Source organism: Drosophila innubila, assembly GCF_004354385.1.
Source record: "Drosophila innubila isolate TH190305 chromosome 2R unlocalized genomic scaffold, UK_Dinn_1.0 1_C_2R, whole genome shotgun sequence".
Lineage (NCBI taxonomy): Eukaryota > Metazoa > Arthropoda > Insecta > Diptera > Drosophilidae > Drosophila > Drosophila innubila.
In genome coordinates, this window is record NW_022995374.1 from 20284864 (window position 1) to 20301168 (window position 16305).

General features: G+C 39.2%; 4 protein-coding genes across 9 annotated transcripts; 2 read left to right on the forward strand and 2 right to left on the reverse strand.

The window, feature by feature from the left end:
* Window positions 1-1780: 1780 nt before the first annotated feature.
* LOC117785723 lies at window positions 1781-9776 on the reverse strand. 3 transcript variants are annotated; one of them, XM_034623929.1, is made up of 4 exons: window positions 9659-9776; window positions 8509-9019; window positions 3390-3660; window positions 1781-3319 (listed from the first exon to the last, which is right to left on the reverse strand). In XM_034623929.1, exons 2-4 carry the CDS (start codon window positions 8518-8520, stop codon window positions 2142-2144), a joined length of 1461 nt encoding a protein of 486 aa, XP_034479820.1. In that variant the 5' UTR covers window positions 8521-9019; window positions 9659-9776; the 3' UTR covers window positions 1781-2141. The 3 variants fall into 3 exon arrangements, with proteins under 3 accessions (XP_034479820.1, XP_034479819.1, XP_034479818.1); XM_034623928.1 differs by having other exon boundaries at window positions 8509-9105; XM_034623927.1 differs by having other exon boundaries at window positions 8509-9624; window positions 9693-9762.
* Window positions 9777-10315: 539 nt separating this feature from the next.
* On the forward strand, window positions 10316-11704 carry LOC117785215 (ATPase ASNA1 homolog). Its single transcript, XM_034623130.1, has 4 exons — window positions 10316-10504; window positions 10565-10682; window positions 10752-11192; window positions 11251-11704. The coding sequence occupies exons 1-4, from the start codon at window positions 10392-10394 to the stop codon at window positions 11587-11589; spliced, it is 1011 nt and encodes a 336-aa protein (XP_034479021.1). The 5' UTR covers window positions 10316-10391; the 3' UTR covers window positions 11590-11704.
* A 534-nt stretch (window positions 11705-12238) lies between these two features.
* On the forward strand, window positions 12239-14988 carry LOC117785677 (tumor necrosis factor alpha-induced protein 8-like protein). Of its 4 annotated transcripts, none has more exons than XM_034623851.1 (3): window positions 12239-12492; window positions 13570-13862; window positions 13926-14988. In XM_034623851.1, exons 2-3 carry the CDS (start codon window positions 13572-13574, stop codon window positions 14199-14201), a joined length of 567 nt encoding a protein of 188 aa, XP_034479742.1. In that variant the 5' UTR covers window positions 12239-12492; window positions 13570-13571; the 3' UTR covers window positions 14202-14988. The 4 variants fall into 4 exon arrangements, with proteins under 4 accessions (XP_034479742.1, XP_034479741.1, XP_034479739.1 ...); XM_034623850.1 differs by having other exon boundaries at window positions 12240-12492; window positions 13567-13862; XM_034623848.1 differs by lacking the exon at window positions 12239-12492 and adding an exon at window positions 13316-13419 and having other exon boundaries at window positions 13567-13862.
* Window positions 14989-15378: 390 nt separating this feature from the next.
* On the reverse strand, window positions 15379-16238 carry LOC117785678 (39S ribosomal protein L43, mitochondrial). Its single transcript, XM_034623852.1, has 3 exons — window positions 16004-16238; window positions 15839-15945; window positions 15379-15764 (listed from the first exon to the last, which is right to left on the reverse strand). The coding sequence occupies exons 1-3, from the start codon at window positions 16138-16140 to the stop codon at window positions 15430-15432; spliced, it is 579 nt and encodes a 192-aa protein (XP_034479743.1). The 5' UTR covers window positions 16141-16238; the 3' UTR covers window positions 15379-15429.
* Window positions 16239-16305: the final 67 nt, after the last annotated feature.

Below are 16305 nucleotides of genomic sequence, written 5' to 3' on the forward strand. Positions count from 1 at the left end.
ACTAATAAATTAAAACAACGCTAATGAATTCGTTTCTCTTCTTCTTCTTCTATTTGTTTTTTTTTTTTTTGTTTCCTTTACTAATTGTGAGTTGTTGTTTTTTGTTATTATTTCGTTTTCTGGTTTTTCATTCTCATCTTTATGTTTTTGAGTTTATTATCATTTCATAATCAATTATCAATTTGATTTTATATATGCTTTGTTTGCATTTCATTTTATTACTATTTGTGCCTTGGACAAACGTTCCTTTCTCTCAGAAATCGGTTGTGGTTTTCGATCTATACTTCATTGAGGAGGTCAGCATTTAGTCCGCCCACAATCGGACGACGGGAGGGACAAGTAGCTGATAAGCCACATGACTGCCAGCTACCAGCTACAGTCGGTTAGTAACGGAAATGCTTAAGCGATAACTACTTCAATGCTCGATTGAAATTGGATTTGGGGCAGAGATACTATGTACGCTTATCTACCTGCACTTGAAACAGAGTCACAACACATCACACGACCTGACGTTAATGTTTTTCATTATTTATACAGTAACATTCTTTAAAGTTGTTTTATATTGTTTTATATTTTTGTTATCTTTGGATTTGTTCTTGTTAAGAACCTTATGCTGTTGCGCTCCATATTTATACTCGACTCGAATTTGGGATTGACGTCGAACACTTAAAACAAAGGACAATGTGTAAGGGATGAAGATTAAACCGATTTGAAAATTTAATTATTGTTTAACAATAACATAACAAATGCAAATTTGTTACGACTTTGTTGGCAGTGTTTCATTTGTATGTATATGTAATTTGGCATTTAGACATATAATTTCTAATTACACAATGGAATCCTCGCATCTCTGATATTTGGAAGGAGTGTAATAGGGTGACGGGGGGTACTTTTAGGGGACGAGGACAACACAATGTGTTCATTGCTATAAAATGTGAAGGGAATCACATTTGTTTTTTTTTTTCTTGGTTGGTTTCTACAATGTAAGTATAACTACAGTAAATTTACGTTATCATCGTCATCGTGATCATCAAACCAGACGATCATTGTTACATTTTTTTTCATTATCATTATCATTTGCATGTTCATTAATGATTAATGCCAAACTGGGTTTGGCTGCTTGTGCGCGATTTTCTTTAACGTTTTACAACACTACAAATAACGGCAGTTTTGAAATGCTGATCTTGAGGGGAATAACAATTACTTAAAATACAAATACAAGTTCAAACAACATATATGGAAGCCACGGAAAGCAACTGCAAGTAAATGGGATAGTACCATGTGCTGATTAAGGAATCGCAACTGAGGAACTACATAAAAGTTCTCATTACTCAATACTCATCAATTATCAATTATGGTCGTATTGGCACTAGAGTTATTTGGCCATAAGTTAATGCATACATATATTCGAGTAAAGGCCTGCCTTCTTGAATACGGACATACATCGGTAATATTAATATTACCGACCATTTGACAAATGCGGGAGATAAGGTGAGGAGGAATTTCAGTTTGTACAGAAATGTGTGCACTTACATATACATATACATAAGTTGATAGGATTCGTGAGGGTTACAACTAAATAAGGCATGCGCTAGGCTGTTTGGCACACAAACAAATAACAACAATAATAACAACATAAATACAAGTATTTGGTAGTATGTGATTTCGGTTATCGGTACGCTTATCGCTGCGCTGCAACATCATCGGTTCCCGACAATGACAAATTCGCTAAATGCTACAATACTTTCGTTTCTTATTTACTTTCATTCTGATTTAGTAATTCATTTTTAAGTGTTTGTATTTGCTTTTGTATTGCGAAAGTTGTAATTCATTCAGTTTTTTTTTTTAATGCTTACTTCACTATTGTACAATGTGCGGTTGCCTTTGTTTATTTTTATATTTATATTCGTATTAATTTTTTTTATTATGTGTATGTGAATTATACTTGATCTGGGGCAGTTGCATCCAAGGCTGCGTTTCAGCTCTTGCCACACTTTCTACTCCATTCTTGCCTTTTGTTCTGTCTAAAATGCGCTAATTATTGATACCATCTTCTTTTCTTCGTTTCATCTGTTTTAAATGTTAATTTTAGCTATTTGCTGTTGCTGTTACTGTTACTGTGTGTATGTGTATATTTTGCTTTAAATTCTATCCTCCTCGTCCTCCTCCTCAACCTCTTCGCCGTTCTCCTCAAGCTCCTCCTTGTAGCCAGGATGCTCGGATATGGCATAATAGTTGCCATTGTAGATGACGCCCAGTTCACGTAGCGCATCGCCGCGTATTGTCGCCTTTATCGTCCAGTTGTAGCAATCATCCGACTCGGACTCGCGATCCAGGCGCTCCACATCAAGTATCTTTGAGTTGAGTCGCTCCAGAATGATGCCGATGTCCTTGATGCTGAGGTGACGCTTCTGATCGACAGACAGCTGATCGATGAGCAGCAAAAACTTCTCTGTCGTCGTCTTATCATCCTCCATCACCGTGTTCTCTGTCTCGCTCTCTGAGCTGTCGCGCTCCGGTGCAATGTCCAGAAAGCGTACATGTCCCTTGTTGCCCGATGAACGACGTTGCATGCTGCCGCTGCCGCCCAGCATAGGATCCATAACCGATGACGACATCCCCAGCGTCGCCTGATGATGCGCCTGCAGCTGCTGATGCTGGTGCTGCGGCTGCGGACTGCTGCTGCCGTCCTGAATGGGCGAAGTGGCCACGCTCTTGTGCACGGCTATCTTCCGGCCCTCCTCGTGCAGCGCACAGCAATGGAAGTCACACTCCGTGGTACTGGGACTACCCGCCCGGCTGGGCGTGTGCGCGTGATGGGCGCACTCGGGCGTATGCACATGCACAGCTCCCACGGCACTATCGAAGGAGCCACCCTGCTTGGACAGCCGACGGCTGCCGGGTATCACGACACCCGGTGGCAGCACTACACCACCCGGATGGTAAATGCTTGTCGGTCCCTCGTCGCTGATGACCGTTATTTGTGGGCTGGCGTAACGTGGTTGTGAGGATTGCGAAGACACCGACTTGTTATCCAACGAACTTTGCGCAGAGAGTCCCTTCTTTGAGGGTGAGTACTTGTCAGAGGACAGCAATCCATTGCTGCTGCCCAAACCGGCGCCCATGCACATGCCTCCGCCGCCGCCTCCTCCGCCACCACCTCCACCGCCGCCACCTCCTCCGCCACCCTGGCGCTGATCCCAGTGCAATACGACCGTGACACGCCCTTTATTATCCATAATCTTCCACGATGGTGTCTCATCGTGCAGTTCCAGTGCATGGATCGTCTCACAGACGATTTTCGGTATAGCTGATATGGCTGCAAGGAATTAGTGGGTGTATTTGTCTGTGTGTGGGTGTTGTCAAGTAATCTGCGTGATTCTACTTACCAGCTTTGATAACATCCACTCCGGTTGGATACCATCGTTCACCCTGCCTCAACAGCAAGAGTACCGTATTGTTGGCCAGGGTGCGAAAGTATTCGCCATCCTCGATTTGGGTTCCATCACACTCCAGAACAACGCGAACTGGTTCTGAAGCAGGAACCCCTAACTTGTCCTTGCCCCGCACCAAAAGCTCCTCGAATGTACCAACTACGACGCCTTTACGCACATTCCGCCAACTATCCCAAATTTTCAGTGGTCGCTTGCCGCGAGACTCCTGCAAGATGGTAAAATACAATATTAATTACTTTCCATCATTACATTTTACTTAAATAATCAAAAAACAGTAGAGATAGTAATATAGTCCACTAAATATCCTGAATAATAAAAACAAATATCCCCAATAATAAAAAAGAGTAGAGATCATGAAAAAAGATATTCCGTGTAATATCCAAACCAAATTAGATTTGAAAAAAATATTAAAAGAAAAGGCTAAGCTTTAATTCACCAAAAAAACTCCACAATTTTGTGGTTATATAGTGTTTTTATAAATACACACTTTTTTTAAGATTTTCAAATAGGACTCAAGTTAGGCTAGGATTAAGTCGACTGCTGGCAATCAATAAAGGCAGAGTTTACTGTCGTTAGCAAACAGATTATATGAACGCATAAGAATGGTATTGGGTGTGTGTGTGTGTGTGCGTGTTTGACACCTGTGTGTGTGACAAGTGGGTGTGGCATTCCCGGGCAGTGTCATACACTTACACTACTAATTGAGGTTTGTACCCGCTAAAAGGGCGCAGATGTCAAGGCCGCTGCCAGCTCCAGGCAGCTGCAGTTGATGCTAGTGTATCTGGATAGAAATTTGTCTCCCACACACACATACACACACACACACGCAAACAAACACTTACACACACTCCGACTAACACACAATCATAAAATAGTAAAAGGCAAACGAAAAACAATTCACAATGCATTTAACAATCGAATTTTTGGTTTTGTATTAACAGCGACCACAGCTGTGGTTCAATAACAGCGCTCTGTTAACTAACAGAGCTTTCACTCATTGCAAAATCAACAGCAACAAAAACAGCAACATGAAGAAGCCATGTTTAATGTATTGCAAGGACATGAGTGTGGCGCTCCAGTGACCCAGTAACGAGTGCAGCACACGAGCTGAATAACAAGAAAGAAAGAAAGAAAGAAAAAAAACGTAAACTCTCGCACACATGCATGCATATATATATATGTATATATAAGAAGTACATATTTACATACATACATATAAGTTGTAAAAAAAAATAAGAAGCAAAATGAAAAATTGCAAATAATTAATTTTAACGTTTTTACGAAAAAGTTTCTTGCGTTAAATTGAAGTTGGAATACGAAGTTTGAATTGAAATTGCAGTTTGTAGCAAGTGTAATCAGTGTAACACACACACAGACACATAGAATGAAAGCGCGTGGGAGAGAGAGAGAGAGCGAGAGAGGGCAGGCCTTTGTATTTGTATGTGTGCTGCAAGCGCGCATTGGGATAGGTCAAGTCTGCTGCCATATGGCCATCAGCTGCTGATGTGATGTTGCAGCAAAAGGGGTGTGTGTATATTTTTTTTGGGCTGTAACTTATGCAAATGTATTGTTAACAGTGGCTGTGCTTAATATTGCTTATCAGTAATTAATTAGCCTTAATTTTAAGAGATACTCGTATTGTTATCATTATCGTTATTACCCCAGACGATGCATTGCTTGCGGCCGTCGGTCCCGTTGTAATGGCAGCTCCACCATTTTGGTTAGCTGCCGCTGCGGCAGCTGCTGCAGCCGCCACTTGTCTGATGCTGAGGCAATTGCAGAGCGGTTTTGTCACGCCCAGAGTGCACAGAGCATTGGACCACATCGTGGTGGCGTTGCAAACGCTCGTTTCACCTTTGCCAGCCACTTTAATGCGATTCCTTACTAAGCCTTTTGTATTAAACTACACAACAACAACAGCAATTATAACAACGACAATAGCACTGCACAAATCTTTCATATAATTATGATTTAACATATTACAACAATATATTGTATATAAATTTTTGCAATTATTGGCTTAAAAATCGTTATATCAAATGCACGCACTGCACGCTTTTTAAAATTATGAATTTTATGTTCGTATTATAAAACCTTATAAATGCTCAAAGTTTATATGCCTAAGTTAAGCGCGTTTTATTGTAGTACGAGTTTTTTTTGTAGTTTTTTTTTTAAATGCCATTTGAAAATTCGTCGCTTTTAAAAAATGTTAACAAATTGCTGCGCACTTTACAAAAAGAACAACACGATTAATAATTATTTATTATCATCATTAAGTAGTATGTATTTTTCAATAGGAAATTTGAGGACTTTTATTATTGGCTTGAGGTCTTTTGGCAAGCTGACAGGTTTTTGGGATTAGGCCACAACATCAGGGGCTGGGCTGGGCTGGGCAGGCGCCAGAGTTGAGTTGAGTTGAGTTCCAAGAGTTGACCTTCGCACTTTCACTTTACTACTACGCGCCTTGCGCCACTTGCGTGTGCCTGAAACCGCCGAGTTTTCATTGGTGGGCCAAGAGGGGGAGGCTTGGGCTGAAACTGCTGCAACTGGAGCTGCCAACGGAGCTGAGGTTGCAACTGATGCTGGGGCAGGTGCTGAGCTGATTTAAGTTTGTGTGGCACAGTTTCCCTTTCTTTCTTTCTTTTTTTCGTGTGACTTATTTTCTTTTTATTTTTTGAATTCACATTTAACACGCGCTTTTTGATTTTAATTGATATTTTAATTTGTAGAAAAAGTTTTCGTTTCGCTGCTGCGCTGCCAGTTGTCACACCCAGTTAAAATTTAATATTTCAACAATTTGGCAGCGGAATCACGTAGCTTGTGAAAAGCGCTCGTAAATGAAAGTAGCATCCTTGCTGGCTGTGGCTGGCTGCCTGGCACACTGGCACACTCTGAGCCTTAGCCTGCCTGCCTGCCTGCTCCTGACATGTCAACAGCTTCGTGTATATGTACATATGCACATGTATGTATGAGTGCTTGCTCATCGCCTCTGTCCTCTCGCCATGTTGTTGTTACTGTTTTCTGCTACTGCAGCTGCTGTCACACTGCAAATGCAGTGGAATCCAAAGCGAGAGGAGAGAGCAAACGCAGCAAGAGCGAAAGTTGTGCGCATAATTCGAGAGCGAGAGCAAGAGCGTGAGCACACGAATAAAGCTCTCTCTCTCAGCTAGTGAGCATTTTGTAGTAATTTATTTAATGTTAACATGTGAGCTGTGCTCTGTGCAATATTCACTGCACTTGCACACTGCAACTCTTATTTGTTAAATCATACTCTCTTACTCTCTCTCTCTCTCTCTCTGTCCTTCTCGTTCATGCGATTTTGGTAGTAACATCTGTGCTTTGGCCTACAATTTCACTGTGATATAATCAGGGCGCGCTAAAGCCAACAGCTAACTGCTAACGAACGCTCCACAAGTATTAGAGACTCCACAGCTCCTGACTCCGACCGTGCTGCATAAATTCCAGAAGCTCTGTCAATTAGGCACACACATACACACACACACACACACCCGTCCACAGGGAGAAAGAGAGAGATGATTTGCTCAAAAGTTGCACCCTTTTACAACTTGGTTTGGTTGACTCGCTTTCATTTTCATTTGGTGTGCTCACTTATGCACCAGTTCTTTTAATCAAAGCTGCACTTTAAGTAAATATTTGCATCAAATCAATCCTTTCAATTAATCGTTTATATTTGTCAATCTAAATTCTGTATGTACAAAGAAAACAGTAGGAGTTTCTACTTTATTCCAAGTTAATTTTTTTTAACGCTGAAAAGTATGCAATGAATATATTGTTTGCATCTTCTAGCTTTTGTTAAAACTTATGTTATGTTATGTTATTTTAAGAAATTAGTTTAAATTAAAATTTCAAAGCAGAAATGGAAATTAAATTGAGATTTTGATCAAGATATTCTTCAATTATTTGTAATACGAAAGTTATGGTATTTTAAAGCTCTAGTTTATGTGCGAGTCCTATGTATGCAATTAATTTTACTCAGTAGAATCGTATTACACAACTTCTTCCCCCGATGAGTGACGAACTTCAAACATTCATAAAAATTATCATCTTTATTTTTATTAATTTTCGATTTTGAAATTTACTTTGAAAATCTTAATTTATTGCTAAATGAAGTTCAGTTCACATTTGAATTGTACGCCATTCACAATCGGATACAGGGTAAACAGTGGTAACAACGTTCCGAAAGAAAACTTTCGTCCGTTTACGCACTCACTAGTCCTGCCAACTTCGGAGCAAAAAATAGCCAGAACTAGCTTTAAAATAGCTAAGTTGACAACAGTGATCAAACACAGAATTTTCACTCGCGCTCTCTCAAAAAAGCATTGAAAACTGTAAGAAAAACATCACAAGGCGCGAAATTTAAATTAATTAAAACAAATGTTAAATTAGTTCAGTCCTAGAACAATATTCTTTCCATAACTCAAACAGTTTTCTACACTTTTCACATATCAATTTACGTATAAAACCAGTGTTTTTTTTTTACAGAAAAACTTAAACTATGTCCTTTGGATTTTTTACATTCAACGGATGATCGCTGGGTATTGTTACTTGGGTAATGGGTCCAAAAAAATAATAATCACGCAGTCCACACATCAACAAAAATAATAAAAGAAAATAAATAAATATAAAAACGGAGGAAATCAACAAAAGCTACATGTGCACTTTTTGTAGGGTGTATTACCACAGTTATTTGGGTCAAAGCTATTCACTCACCCGCAAAGCAAAGTGAAACGAAATGAAGAAACTGCATAAAACATGGAGACACTAACGCACACTAATGCAGCAAAATGCTTAACGGGGCTTAGTCGTCAAGCCGTGGAAGCTCAGCGACTAAATTGAAAACAAATGAGCGTCAAATAAAGACAGGCCGGGATTGGGGTACAATTTAAAATCAATGATGGGTTCAGCAGTGAAACAACATTCATACATACATACATACATGTATCTATGTACATCATATTTTAATTCACAAGCTATGCATTACTATGTGGGCCGGCACGCCCGCGCTTTTAGCTTGCTCTGCAAGAAATCTCACCTCTCTGGCCATTACGACATGTCTCAAAAGCAAGGCCCGCTTAGAGGGTCTGCCATTTGCGTTGGCTACAACAACACGTTCTCCTCCTCTTCCTCCTTGTCTTCGTCGTTCTTCTTGTGGTCGTTGGCGTTGTCGTTGTTATCGTTGTCGTCGTCGTCGTCGCCGTCGCGTCTATCGTCCTTTGGCGGCGGCTAACAGGAACAGCAACAACATCAACTGTGCACGGCTTACACTTTTCGCGCATACGAGTGTATGTATGTATATATGTGAGAGTGTTTGTTTGTATGCACGGTGTTGGCGGCGAGAGGGCACTCGCTGTAGAGAGAGAACGACGGCGGCAGTGGGCGAGTGGGCGGTTGGATGTTGGAGAGTGCTTCAAAAATTCTCTACTACACGTTTATTTTCAATCTTCTCGCAACGCGCCGATGCTGTATGCTGCTGCTTCTTCCTTTTGCCGTTCCTTTTTGGCACCGTGCTTTCTATCTCACTCTTTTGCCTCTCTAAACCTTTTCTGTTGTACGTGTGTGTGTGTGCGCGTATGTGTATGTACATATGTTAATGCTTTGTGTGTATTGGTATTTGCTTTGCACAATTTGACTGTTAATTTTAACAAATCTTTGTTTTATTATCTTGCCAAAATACAATAGTATTTAAGACACCACTTATATTTTCTATTTTCTTTTATCTATGTACACCTACACCCACGACACACACGTTTATACATATGTATGTATGTAGGTGCGGCTGTGATGTCGGCGATTCACTTTGCGAAGATTTTCTGTTGGCAGTGTGTTCGTGTGTGTGTGTGTGCGGAAGAGCATTAAAGTACCGTTATCGTTTTCGGAACCATTTCGGCATTATCAATTTATATTCACATGAAACACATTTTGTTACGATTTAAAATTATCACCCACGAAAGCTTTTTGCGGTAATTTTATCAACAAAATAATGGGCACATCGGCCAAAATCTTAAAGGCGCACACGCACACATATGTACATACAGGACACGCTTAATCTCTTTCTTTTTGCTTCTATTTTCTAGTATTGGTAGGGTACACACGCCTTTATTTTCCACTTTTCGTTTGCAATTAATCAGTTTTATTTCTTAATGTTTATCTTAAATTTTTATTTATTATTTATTTAATATTACTTGTTCAAAAGGCGAAATTAATGCAGTTAATTACAAAACAAACACATTTTTTAACAGTCAAAAAAGCCCAGAGCAAACACGCAAATCAATCAGGGCTGCCAACTTTTTGGAGGAAGGCTGCCACCCATTAAAAATTTTCGATCTGGTTCGATTTCTTTTACCTAAAAATATAGGTAGATTACCGAAAAAGGTACATTTGCATGCTGCCAACGAAAATTAGAGGAAAAAATAGCTGGAAAGCATCTAAAATTTGTTTTTGAGTGCACTTTTGCATAGCTTATAAAAAATATTAATAAACAGATATCAAATTTTTGTGGCAATCGATGTCTGGAAATAGCCAGAACTAGCTATAATACAGCTATTTTGGCAACAATGCCTAACACTGATGTAATGCAGAACAGCATCCAACATATTTGAGCAGTTTACTCCTCACTTAACAGAATCCGTGCCAAGTCAACAGAATTACTTCTTCAAAATTCGACATTTGTTTGTAAAAAATATATTGAACAGACAGATTATTACAAACACAATTTTAGTTATCACTGAAATTTGTAAATAAATAATTTTTTTAAACTGCTATTGAAATCTTTGCGATATACCCAGTGATATCTTGTAAACTGTCAAGCTATCGAGAAACCGATATGTTCTGTTTTTCTTGCCATCCCTAGACGGCTTCAGAAACTTGCTTAACATTTTATACAAAAATTACGTGTCTCGAGAGGAATTTCGCAAGATGGTCGACAATCTACCGCCGCTAGAGCCCAGTCTTCTTAACCTTGTGGAGCAGGAGTCGCTGAAATGGATTTTTGTGGGTGGAAAAGGCGGTGTGGGCAAAACAACCTGCAGGTGAGACAGAGACAGGTTAAACAACAACAACAACAATAACAATTGAATTACCAATTTCAGCTCGAGTCTTGCAGTGCAATTGGCAAAAGTTCGTGAGTCGGTGCTTATAATTTCCACAGATCCGGCACATAACATATCAGATGCGTTTGATCAAAAGTTCACCAAGGTGCCAACAAAGGTGTGCATATATCTATATATAAGCTTAAGTTTTGGTAACAAACGTTAGTAAATTTTCTTTACTATATAGGTCAATGGTTTTGATAATCTGTATGCCATGGAGATAGATCCAAACGCAGGACTCAGCGAGCTGCCCGAGGAATATTTCGATGGCGAGAACGAAGCCTTGAGGGTCAGCAAGGGTGTCATGCAGGAGATGATCAATGCTCTGCCCGGAATTGATGAGGCGATGAGTTATGCAGAGGTGATGAAGCTGGTGAAAGGAATGAACTTCTCGGTGGTTGTATTTGATACGGCGCCAACAGGACATACGCTGCGTTTAATTGCATTCCCGCAGGTTGTCGAAAAGGGTTTGGGAAAGCTGTTGCGTCTGAAAATGAAGCTGGCTCCGCTGTTATCGCAATTTGTCTCCATGCTGGGCATGGCAGATGTGAATGCGGACACACTGTCACAAAAACTAGATGACATGTTGCGTGTCATAACGCAGGTTAATGAACAATTCAAAAATCCGGTAAGATTTCATTGAATTGCCCTTCGTATGTCTATCTAACGTATCCGTTATCTTGCAGGATCAAACTACCTTCGTTTGTGTCTGTATTGCCGAGTTCTTTTCGCTGTATGAAACGGAACGTCTGGTGCAGGAGCTGACCAAGTGCGGCATTGATGTGCACAACATTGTGGTGAATCAATTATTGTTCTTGGAGAAATCACACAACTCGTGTAGTATGTGCGCTTCGCGTTTCAAAATACAGGAGAAATACTTGGACCAGATTGCTGATTTATATGAGGACTTCCATGTTACCAAGCTACCATTACTCGAAAAAGAGGTTCGCGGCCCAGATAGCATTAAATCGTTTTCGGAAAACCTAATGATACCCTATAATCCGAACGAAAATTCTAACAAGTAAAATCGGTGATCCGTTGTAGTTTTAAGTCATTGAAGAACTTTTTGTGTATACATGTGTGTGTGTGAGAAATAAAATCCTCTTATGCCGTCGGGCACCCGTTTTCACTACCACGAAATTGTTTGCCGGTTCACTTCTCCCTAAAATGAAAGTCGACAATGGCGCCTCAGCTTAGGAAAATTAAAAACATTAAATGGTAATCTTTGTTTTATCCAATTTAATATATATATATATATATTTATTTAAGTTGCGCGCCGTACCCATTTATAGTTCCATAGGTAGAACTTATCGATATGTCACAAGTCGTCTTATTTGTCGATAGTTGGCAGTGGTAGTATCTCACCTAAAATTAAGGAAAACATTTTTATGAAGCTTTGAAGTCTGTCACCCCAAAGGGGAGAAGTTAATTCTAAAATAATATAAAAAAATCGACAACATTCTAACACAAATTATGCAAAAATTTAAAAGATTCTATCTTCAATATTAAGAAAAATTTCATTAAAATTTGAATTTCTTGGGTGCAACCAAATTTACAATTTGATTAAAATGGTACAAGCTGCCAGCTCGGGAAATTTTGTAGGGTGGCAAACTTTGACCGATGGCAGGCTTCCACTCTGAAAATAGCCAGATCTAGCTATAAAATAGATAAATTGGCAACAGTGCTCAGTTTCATTTTGCGTCGTTTATTTTTTGCTGCTGCACAGTTCGTGTTTTTGTTTTCCTCGATTCTTTCATTCCTTGGTAGATGATCCGCTGCACTTATTTCCAATTTAGTTCAACTGACAACCAGTGAATTTGAAAAGTAGTATTGCTTGCTGCACACGTACACACACTCTAAGAAATTCTCAAGGATATTCGACAAAGGTCTAGGACAACGACTACAACTACAACAACGAAGTGTCACAGGTGAGCTAGCTGTCAGTTAATTGAGCGCCAAAGCTATTTACATTTGTATGTATGTATGTGCGCTTGTTGCGATCAATAATACAACAAAAGCCTTCACTAACGCCCCCCACACAAAACAATCACCCACTATCGCCCAGAGCACCACAACAAAGTGTAATAACAATAACCACACACAACAGCAACAACTGACACTACTTGTGGATGCATACATATTTACACATACTCGAACGAAAGAATGTATATATATTTAACATGAAATAACGATAATGTTGGACAACAGTCATTCGTCCGTATAAAAAGAATTCAACTGCTGCCGTTTCCGCATTCCCTTTGTGCACCACATCCGGTCAGGCTAAATGTAAATGCTCCATTTGTCCTTGGACCTGCGTCACTGCTCGACGCCAGTTTCGGCCGTATCATTGTTTGTCGCGTGACCCTAAGCCATTCCGTGGCGTCTAAGTCATGGTACGACTAGAATATGTATTTGAATACACGTATATATATATATACTACATACTACAATGTGCTTACTTAATTGAATTGGTCTAACGGGCAGCGTGGCGCCTTTTTTGGCCACAACTCCGTTTATGGCCCAGGCACGTATGCACATACCGTTAGAATATGGCCCTATGATATAGACATGGTGTCATTAGTGTTTAACCCGCAGTTTGGCCCACAGTCGTTACTCACTTTTACGCTATCTTTTTAATATTTGAAGAACCACAGTGTAGGTCTTTGTCTTTTATCAAAAGATACTCGTATTGTATGTATTGTATAGTGTATATGTATAAGTATATGTAATTTCTTTATCAACTCTCTTGCTTGCCACTCTGGATGTTATTGATGCCAAGCAGATAGCAATTATGTCTGTCGCTGGCTTAAGACAGAGCCTTTTGCTCTGGAGTGTTGACTACTGGAACTTGGAAGGTAATTTGGAAGATATCATTTGTTTTGTTAGCTATGATTTCGTCACTTATGGTTTTACTTTTGTTTTAAATACACAAATTAATATTTACATATTTTACATTTAAAATGCAAATAAATTTGACTAATTTCAATTTCATTCCCTTGTAGCAGTCATGGCGGACAATGTGTTCAAGTCTCACGATATCGGGTTACGCGCTCAAAAGAAAATACTCTCACGCATGGCAACGAAAAACATTGCGAAAACCTTTATAGACGGCACAACGGCTTCTCTGCTGGATAATTTGTATAAGCTGTGTAAGATGCATACGGGGAACAAGGCGCGAGCGGAGAAGCTCATTAAAAATATTATCAAAATTGTCATTAAAATCGGAGTGTTACATCGAAACAATCAATTTGGGTCGGAGGAACTGCAAAACGCTGAGATCTTTAAGCGCAAGTTTCAGGTAAACTTCAAACATTATCTCTCTAACTGATTATTTCAATAACAGTTGTATTATTCCTTTTAGAACACACAACTGACCATCATATCATTCTATGAGGTGGACTTTACCTTTGATGCGGCATATCTGCAAAAGTCCATTGAGGATTCACGTGTGGCACTTAAATCCATTGTCCAGCCACATTTAACGGACAAGTCGTTGGGTCGCATTGACGAGGTGTTTGACTTTTTTGGTGATACCTCGCTGCTGGAAACGGCATTCAAGCCAGATTCACCATATCGAGAGGTGATGGGAAAAATTGTGTCGGACATTAAGTCGGCCATGGAAACAGGAGACATTTGAGTAAAATGCACACTGTAAAAGCTATGGAAAGAGGGGCTATTATCAAACCAAAAAAAAAGCTACAACAACATGAGATACTAACAACTAGTTTAGAGCAACAAATGCTTTGCCTACAAAGTCCACGGCTACCCACCAACACCAAATAGAAAGTAACAAAAGTGCGGTGAAAGACAAAACAAAAACATAAGATCACTCTTTATATAGAAAAAATGATTATTTTTTAATTGAATTGGTGATATCCATATTAACATTATTAAGTAGTAGTCGAAAAACGTCCAAATTGATTTATTTTTAGACAATGTTAACACATAATTAATTGAAAATGTTAACATTTTGTCGATTAGATTTAAGTAAAAAAATGCATTTCGCCAAAGGAATTCACAAAACAAACTCACAATGTAATGTAAAACAAGGCAAAATGCTTTTATCAATGTGTCAGTCGTTGATTGTATTGTAATTGTACTCGTATATTAAGTGTCTAAAAGTCTGTGTAAATATTGTATGTGCATTTCGATGTAAAACGTTTGCACAATGCAATTAAATGTTTGATACTTTTGTCTGTTTTGATACTCCGAAACTCGCTCTCCAATTGCAATTATATACTCGCTTGATACGATGGAACCTATAAAATATATACGCCTTCACATTCGTATATATCCATGTACTTAATTCCCTGATTATACTGATCTCCACAAGAGTTTTCCTATTATTTCAACCGCGCGAGAGAAATGTATCAACTAAATTGAGCAAGTACATGCGTATTATTTTGTTAAATATTTTAGTCAATACAAAATCTTCAGATTTGTTTATTCTAAGTTCAAAAGTCGTTTAACCCGTGTTTGTCTCAAAACCAGTTTTCTTCATGTATTCCAGCCTCATAGCTAAAGCTATGAGGGTCAATAACCTTAAGCATTATTTATGATATTCCAAAATAATTGTTTTCAAACTGATATTTAATGTACTCAGAACATATCAAAAATCGCTGGACAAAGGTTCAAATGTGCAACATGATATCATAAATATGAATGGGACAATAAACTGTTCAAATCGACCATGGCACATATTTTCGATATTAAATATTTGTGGGATTAAAGATTATAGTTGTTTAGGTTTTTAAAACGTGTATTTATTTGTTTAGAAAACAAATTTATGTTGACTTTATAAATAAAAGCAACAATTATTATTACAAAACTGAACTATGATTCTATATATTTAATGCTAAACAATATTACTCGGCCCGTTTCGTCTCCAACACATCCGCGCCAGCTTCGCCAGTCTCCAATTTTTGCTGCTTGAACAATTCAATGAGCTTCTCAGTGGCCGATTGTGGGACATCGAGCGGTGTGGAGATCTCACTGCTGGGATACGTCTGGTTGTGGGCATCGGGCGAGCGCAGGAGAAACGGTGTCCAGGGACCTTGAATAGAGGGAACATCGGTGTGCCACATTTTACGTAATCGCAAGGAACTGGAGCTGCCGTTTTGTGTCTTGAGCAGATCAATCCATTTGAATATCTCATCCTGGGTGCTATTCCGACAATTCAGCCACTCGCGATCGCCATTTACTGAAAAGTATCAGAAATTAGATAAAGCTCTTAACAGTTTCTATTTATATATCCCTGGCTGTACTTATACTCACAGTATTCGCCCACTAGAACAGGCGTTCGGTGGCGCCGTGGTTTCACGTAGACAACAATTCCGGGATTCTCTTTGGCAAAGTCCACCAGATGGTTTTCAATAAAATCTCTAAATGTAAACTAGCATTGCTGGCTTGTAAATAAATCTATTGTTTATTTTCACTTACCGCATGCCTCTGCTGGATCCGTTGTTCTTACAGAATTTCAATGTGATGCGTTGCAGCTGGCAAACATATCGGCCAAGCCCATTTTGAAGGGGTGCACGCGGAAATCCAGACTTGAGAAACAGATGACTATTTGACATTGTATTTGCCAATTGAGAAGCAGCCACAAATGATATTTAATACACAATTTCCAATTTTCGTAACCAAAGGCCGACGTAACCTCACGCCGCAAACAGTTGTCAGCTGTTGCGATTGCTGTAGCGAGACAGGGTTGTTAAAACTGAACGAAGCGACATAAGCACATT

What these genes read in the sequence shown, in the direction of transcription:
- LOC117785677 (XM_034623848.1), top strand. Translation starts at nt 13,356, where the DNA reads ATGTCTGTCGCTGGCTTAAGACAGAGCCTTTTGCTCTGGAGTGTTGAC. An exon ending in TGACTACTGGAACTTGGAAG is followed by an intron (nt 13,420 to 13,566) that starts GTAATTTGGAAG and finishes ATTCCCTTGTAG; the next exon opens with CAGTCATGGCGGACAATGTG. An exon ending in TCTTTAAGCGCAAGTTTCAG is followed by an intron (nt 13,863 to 13,925) that starts GTAAACTTCAAA and finishes TATTCCTTTTAG; the next exon opens with AACACACAACTGACCATCAT.
- LOC117785723 (XM_034623929.1), bottom strand. An exon ending in AGTGGATGTTATCAAAGCTG is followed by an intron (nt 3,320 to 3,389) that starts GTAAGTAGAATC and finishes AATTCCTTGCAG; the next exon opens with CCATATCAGCTATACCGAAA.
- LOC117785678 (XM_034623852.1), bottom strand. Translation starts at nt 16,140, where the DNA reads ATGTCAAATAGTCATCTGTTTCTCAAGTCTGGATTTCCGCGTGCACCC. An exon ending in GGATCCAGCAGAGGCATGCG is followed by an intron (nt 15,946 to 16,003) that starts GTAAGTGAAAAT and finishes GTTTACATTTAG; the next exon opens with AGATTTTATTGAAAACCATC. An exon ending in TGTTCTAGTGGGCGAATACT is followed by an intron (nt 15,765 to 15,838) that starts GTGAGTATAAGT and finishes GATACTTTTCAG; the next exon opens with TAAATGGCGATCGCGAGTGG.
- LOC117785215 (XM_034623130.1), top strand. Translation starts at nt 10,392, where the DNA reads ATGGTCGACAATCTACCGCCGCTAGAGCCCAGTCTTCTTAACCTTGTG. An exon ending in TCACCAAGGTGCCAACAAAG is followed by an intron (nt 10,683 to 10,751) that starts GTGTGCATATAT and finishes TTTACTATATAG; the next exon opens with GTCAATGGTTTTGATAATCT. An exon ending in ATGAACAATTCAAAAATCCG is followed by an intron (nt 11,193 to 11,250) that starts GTAAGATTTCAT and finishes GTTATCTTGCAG; the next exon opens with GATCAAACTACCTTCGTTTG.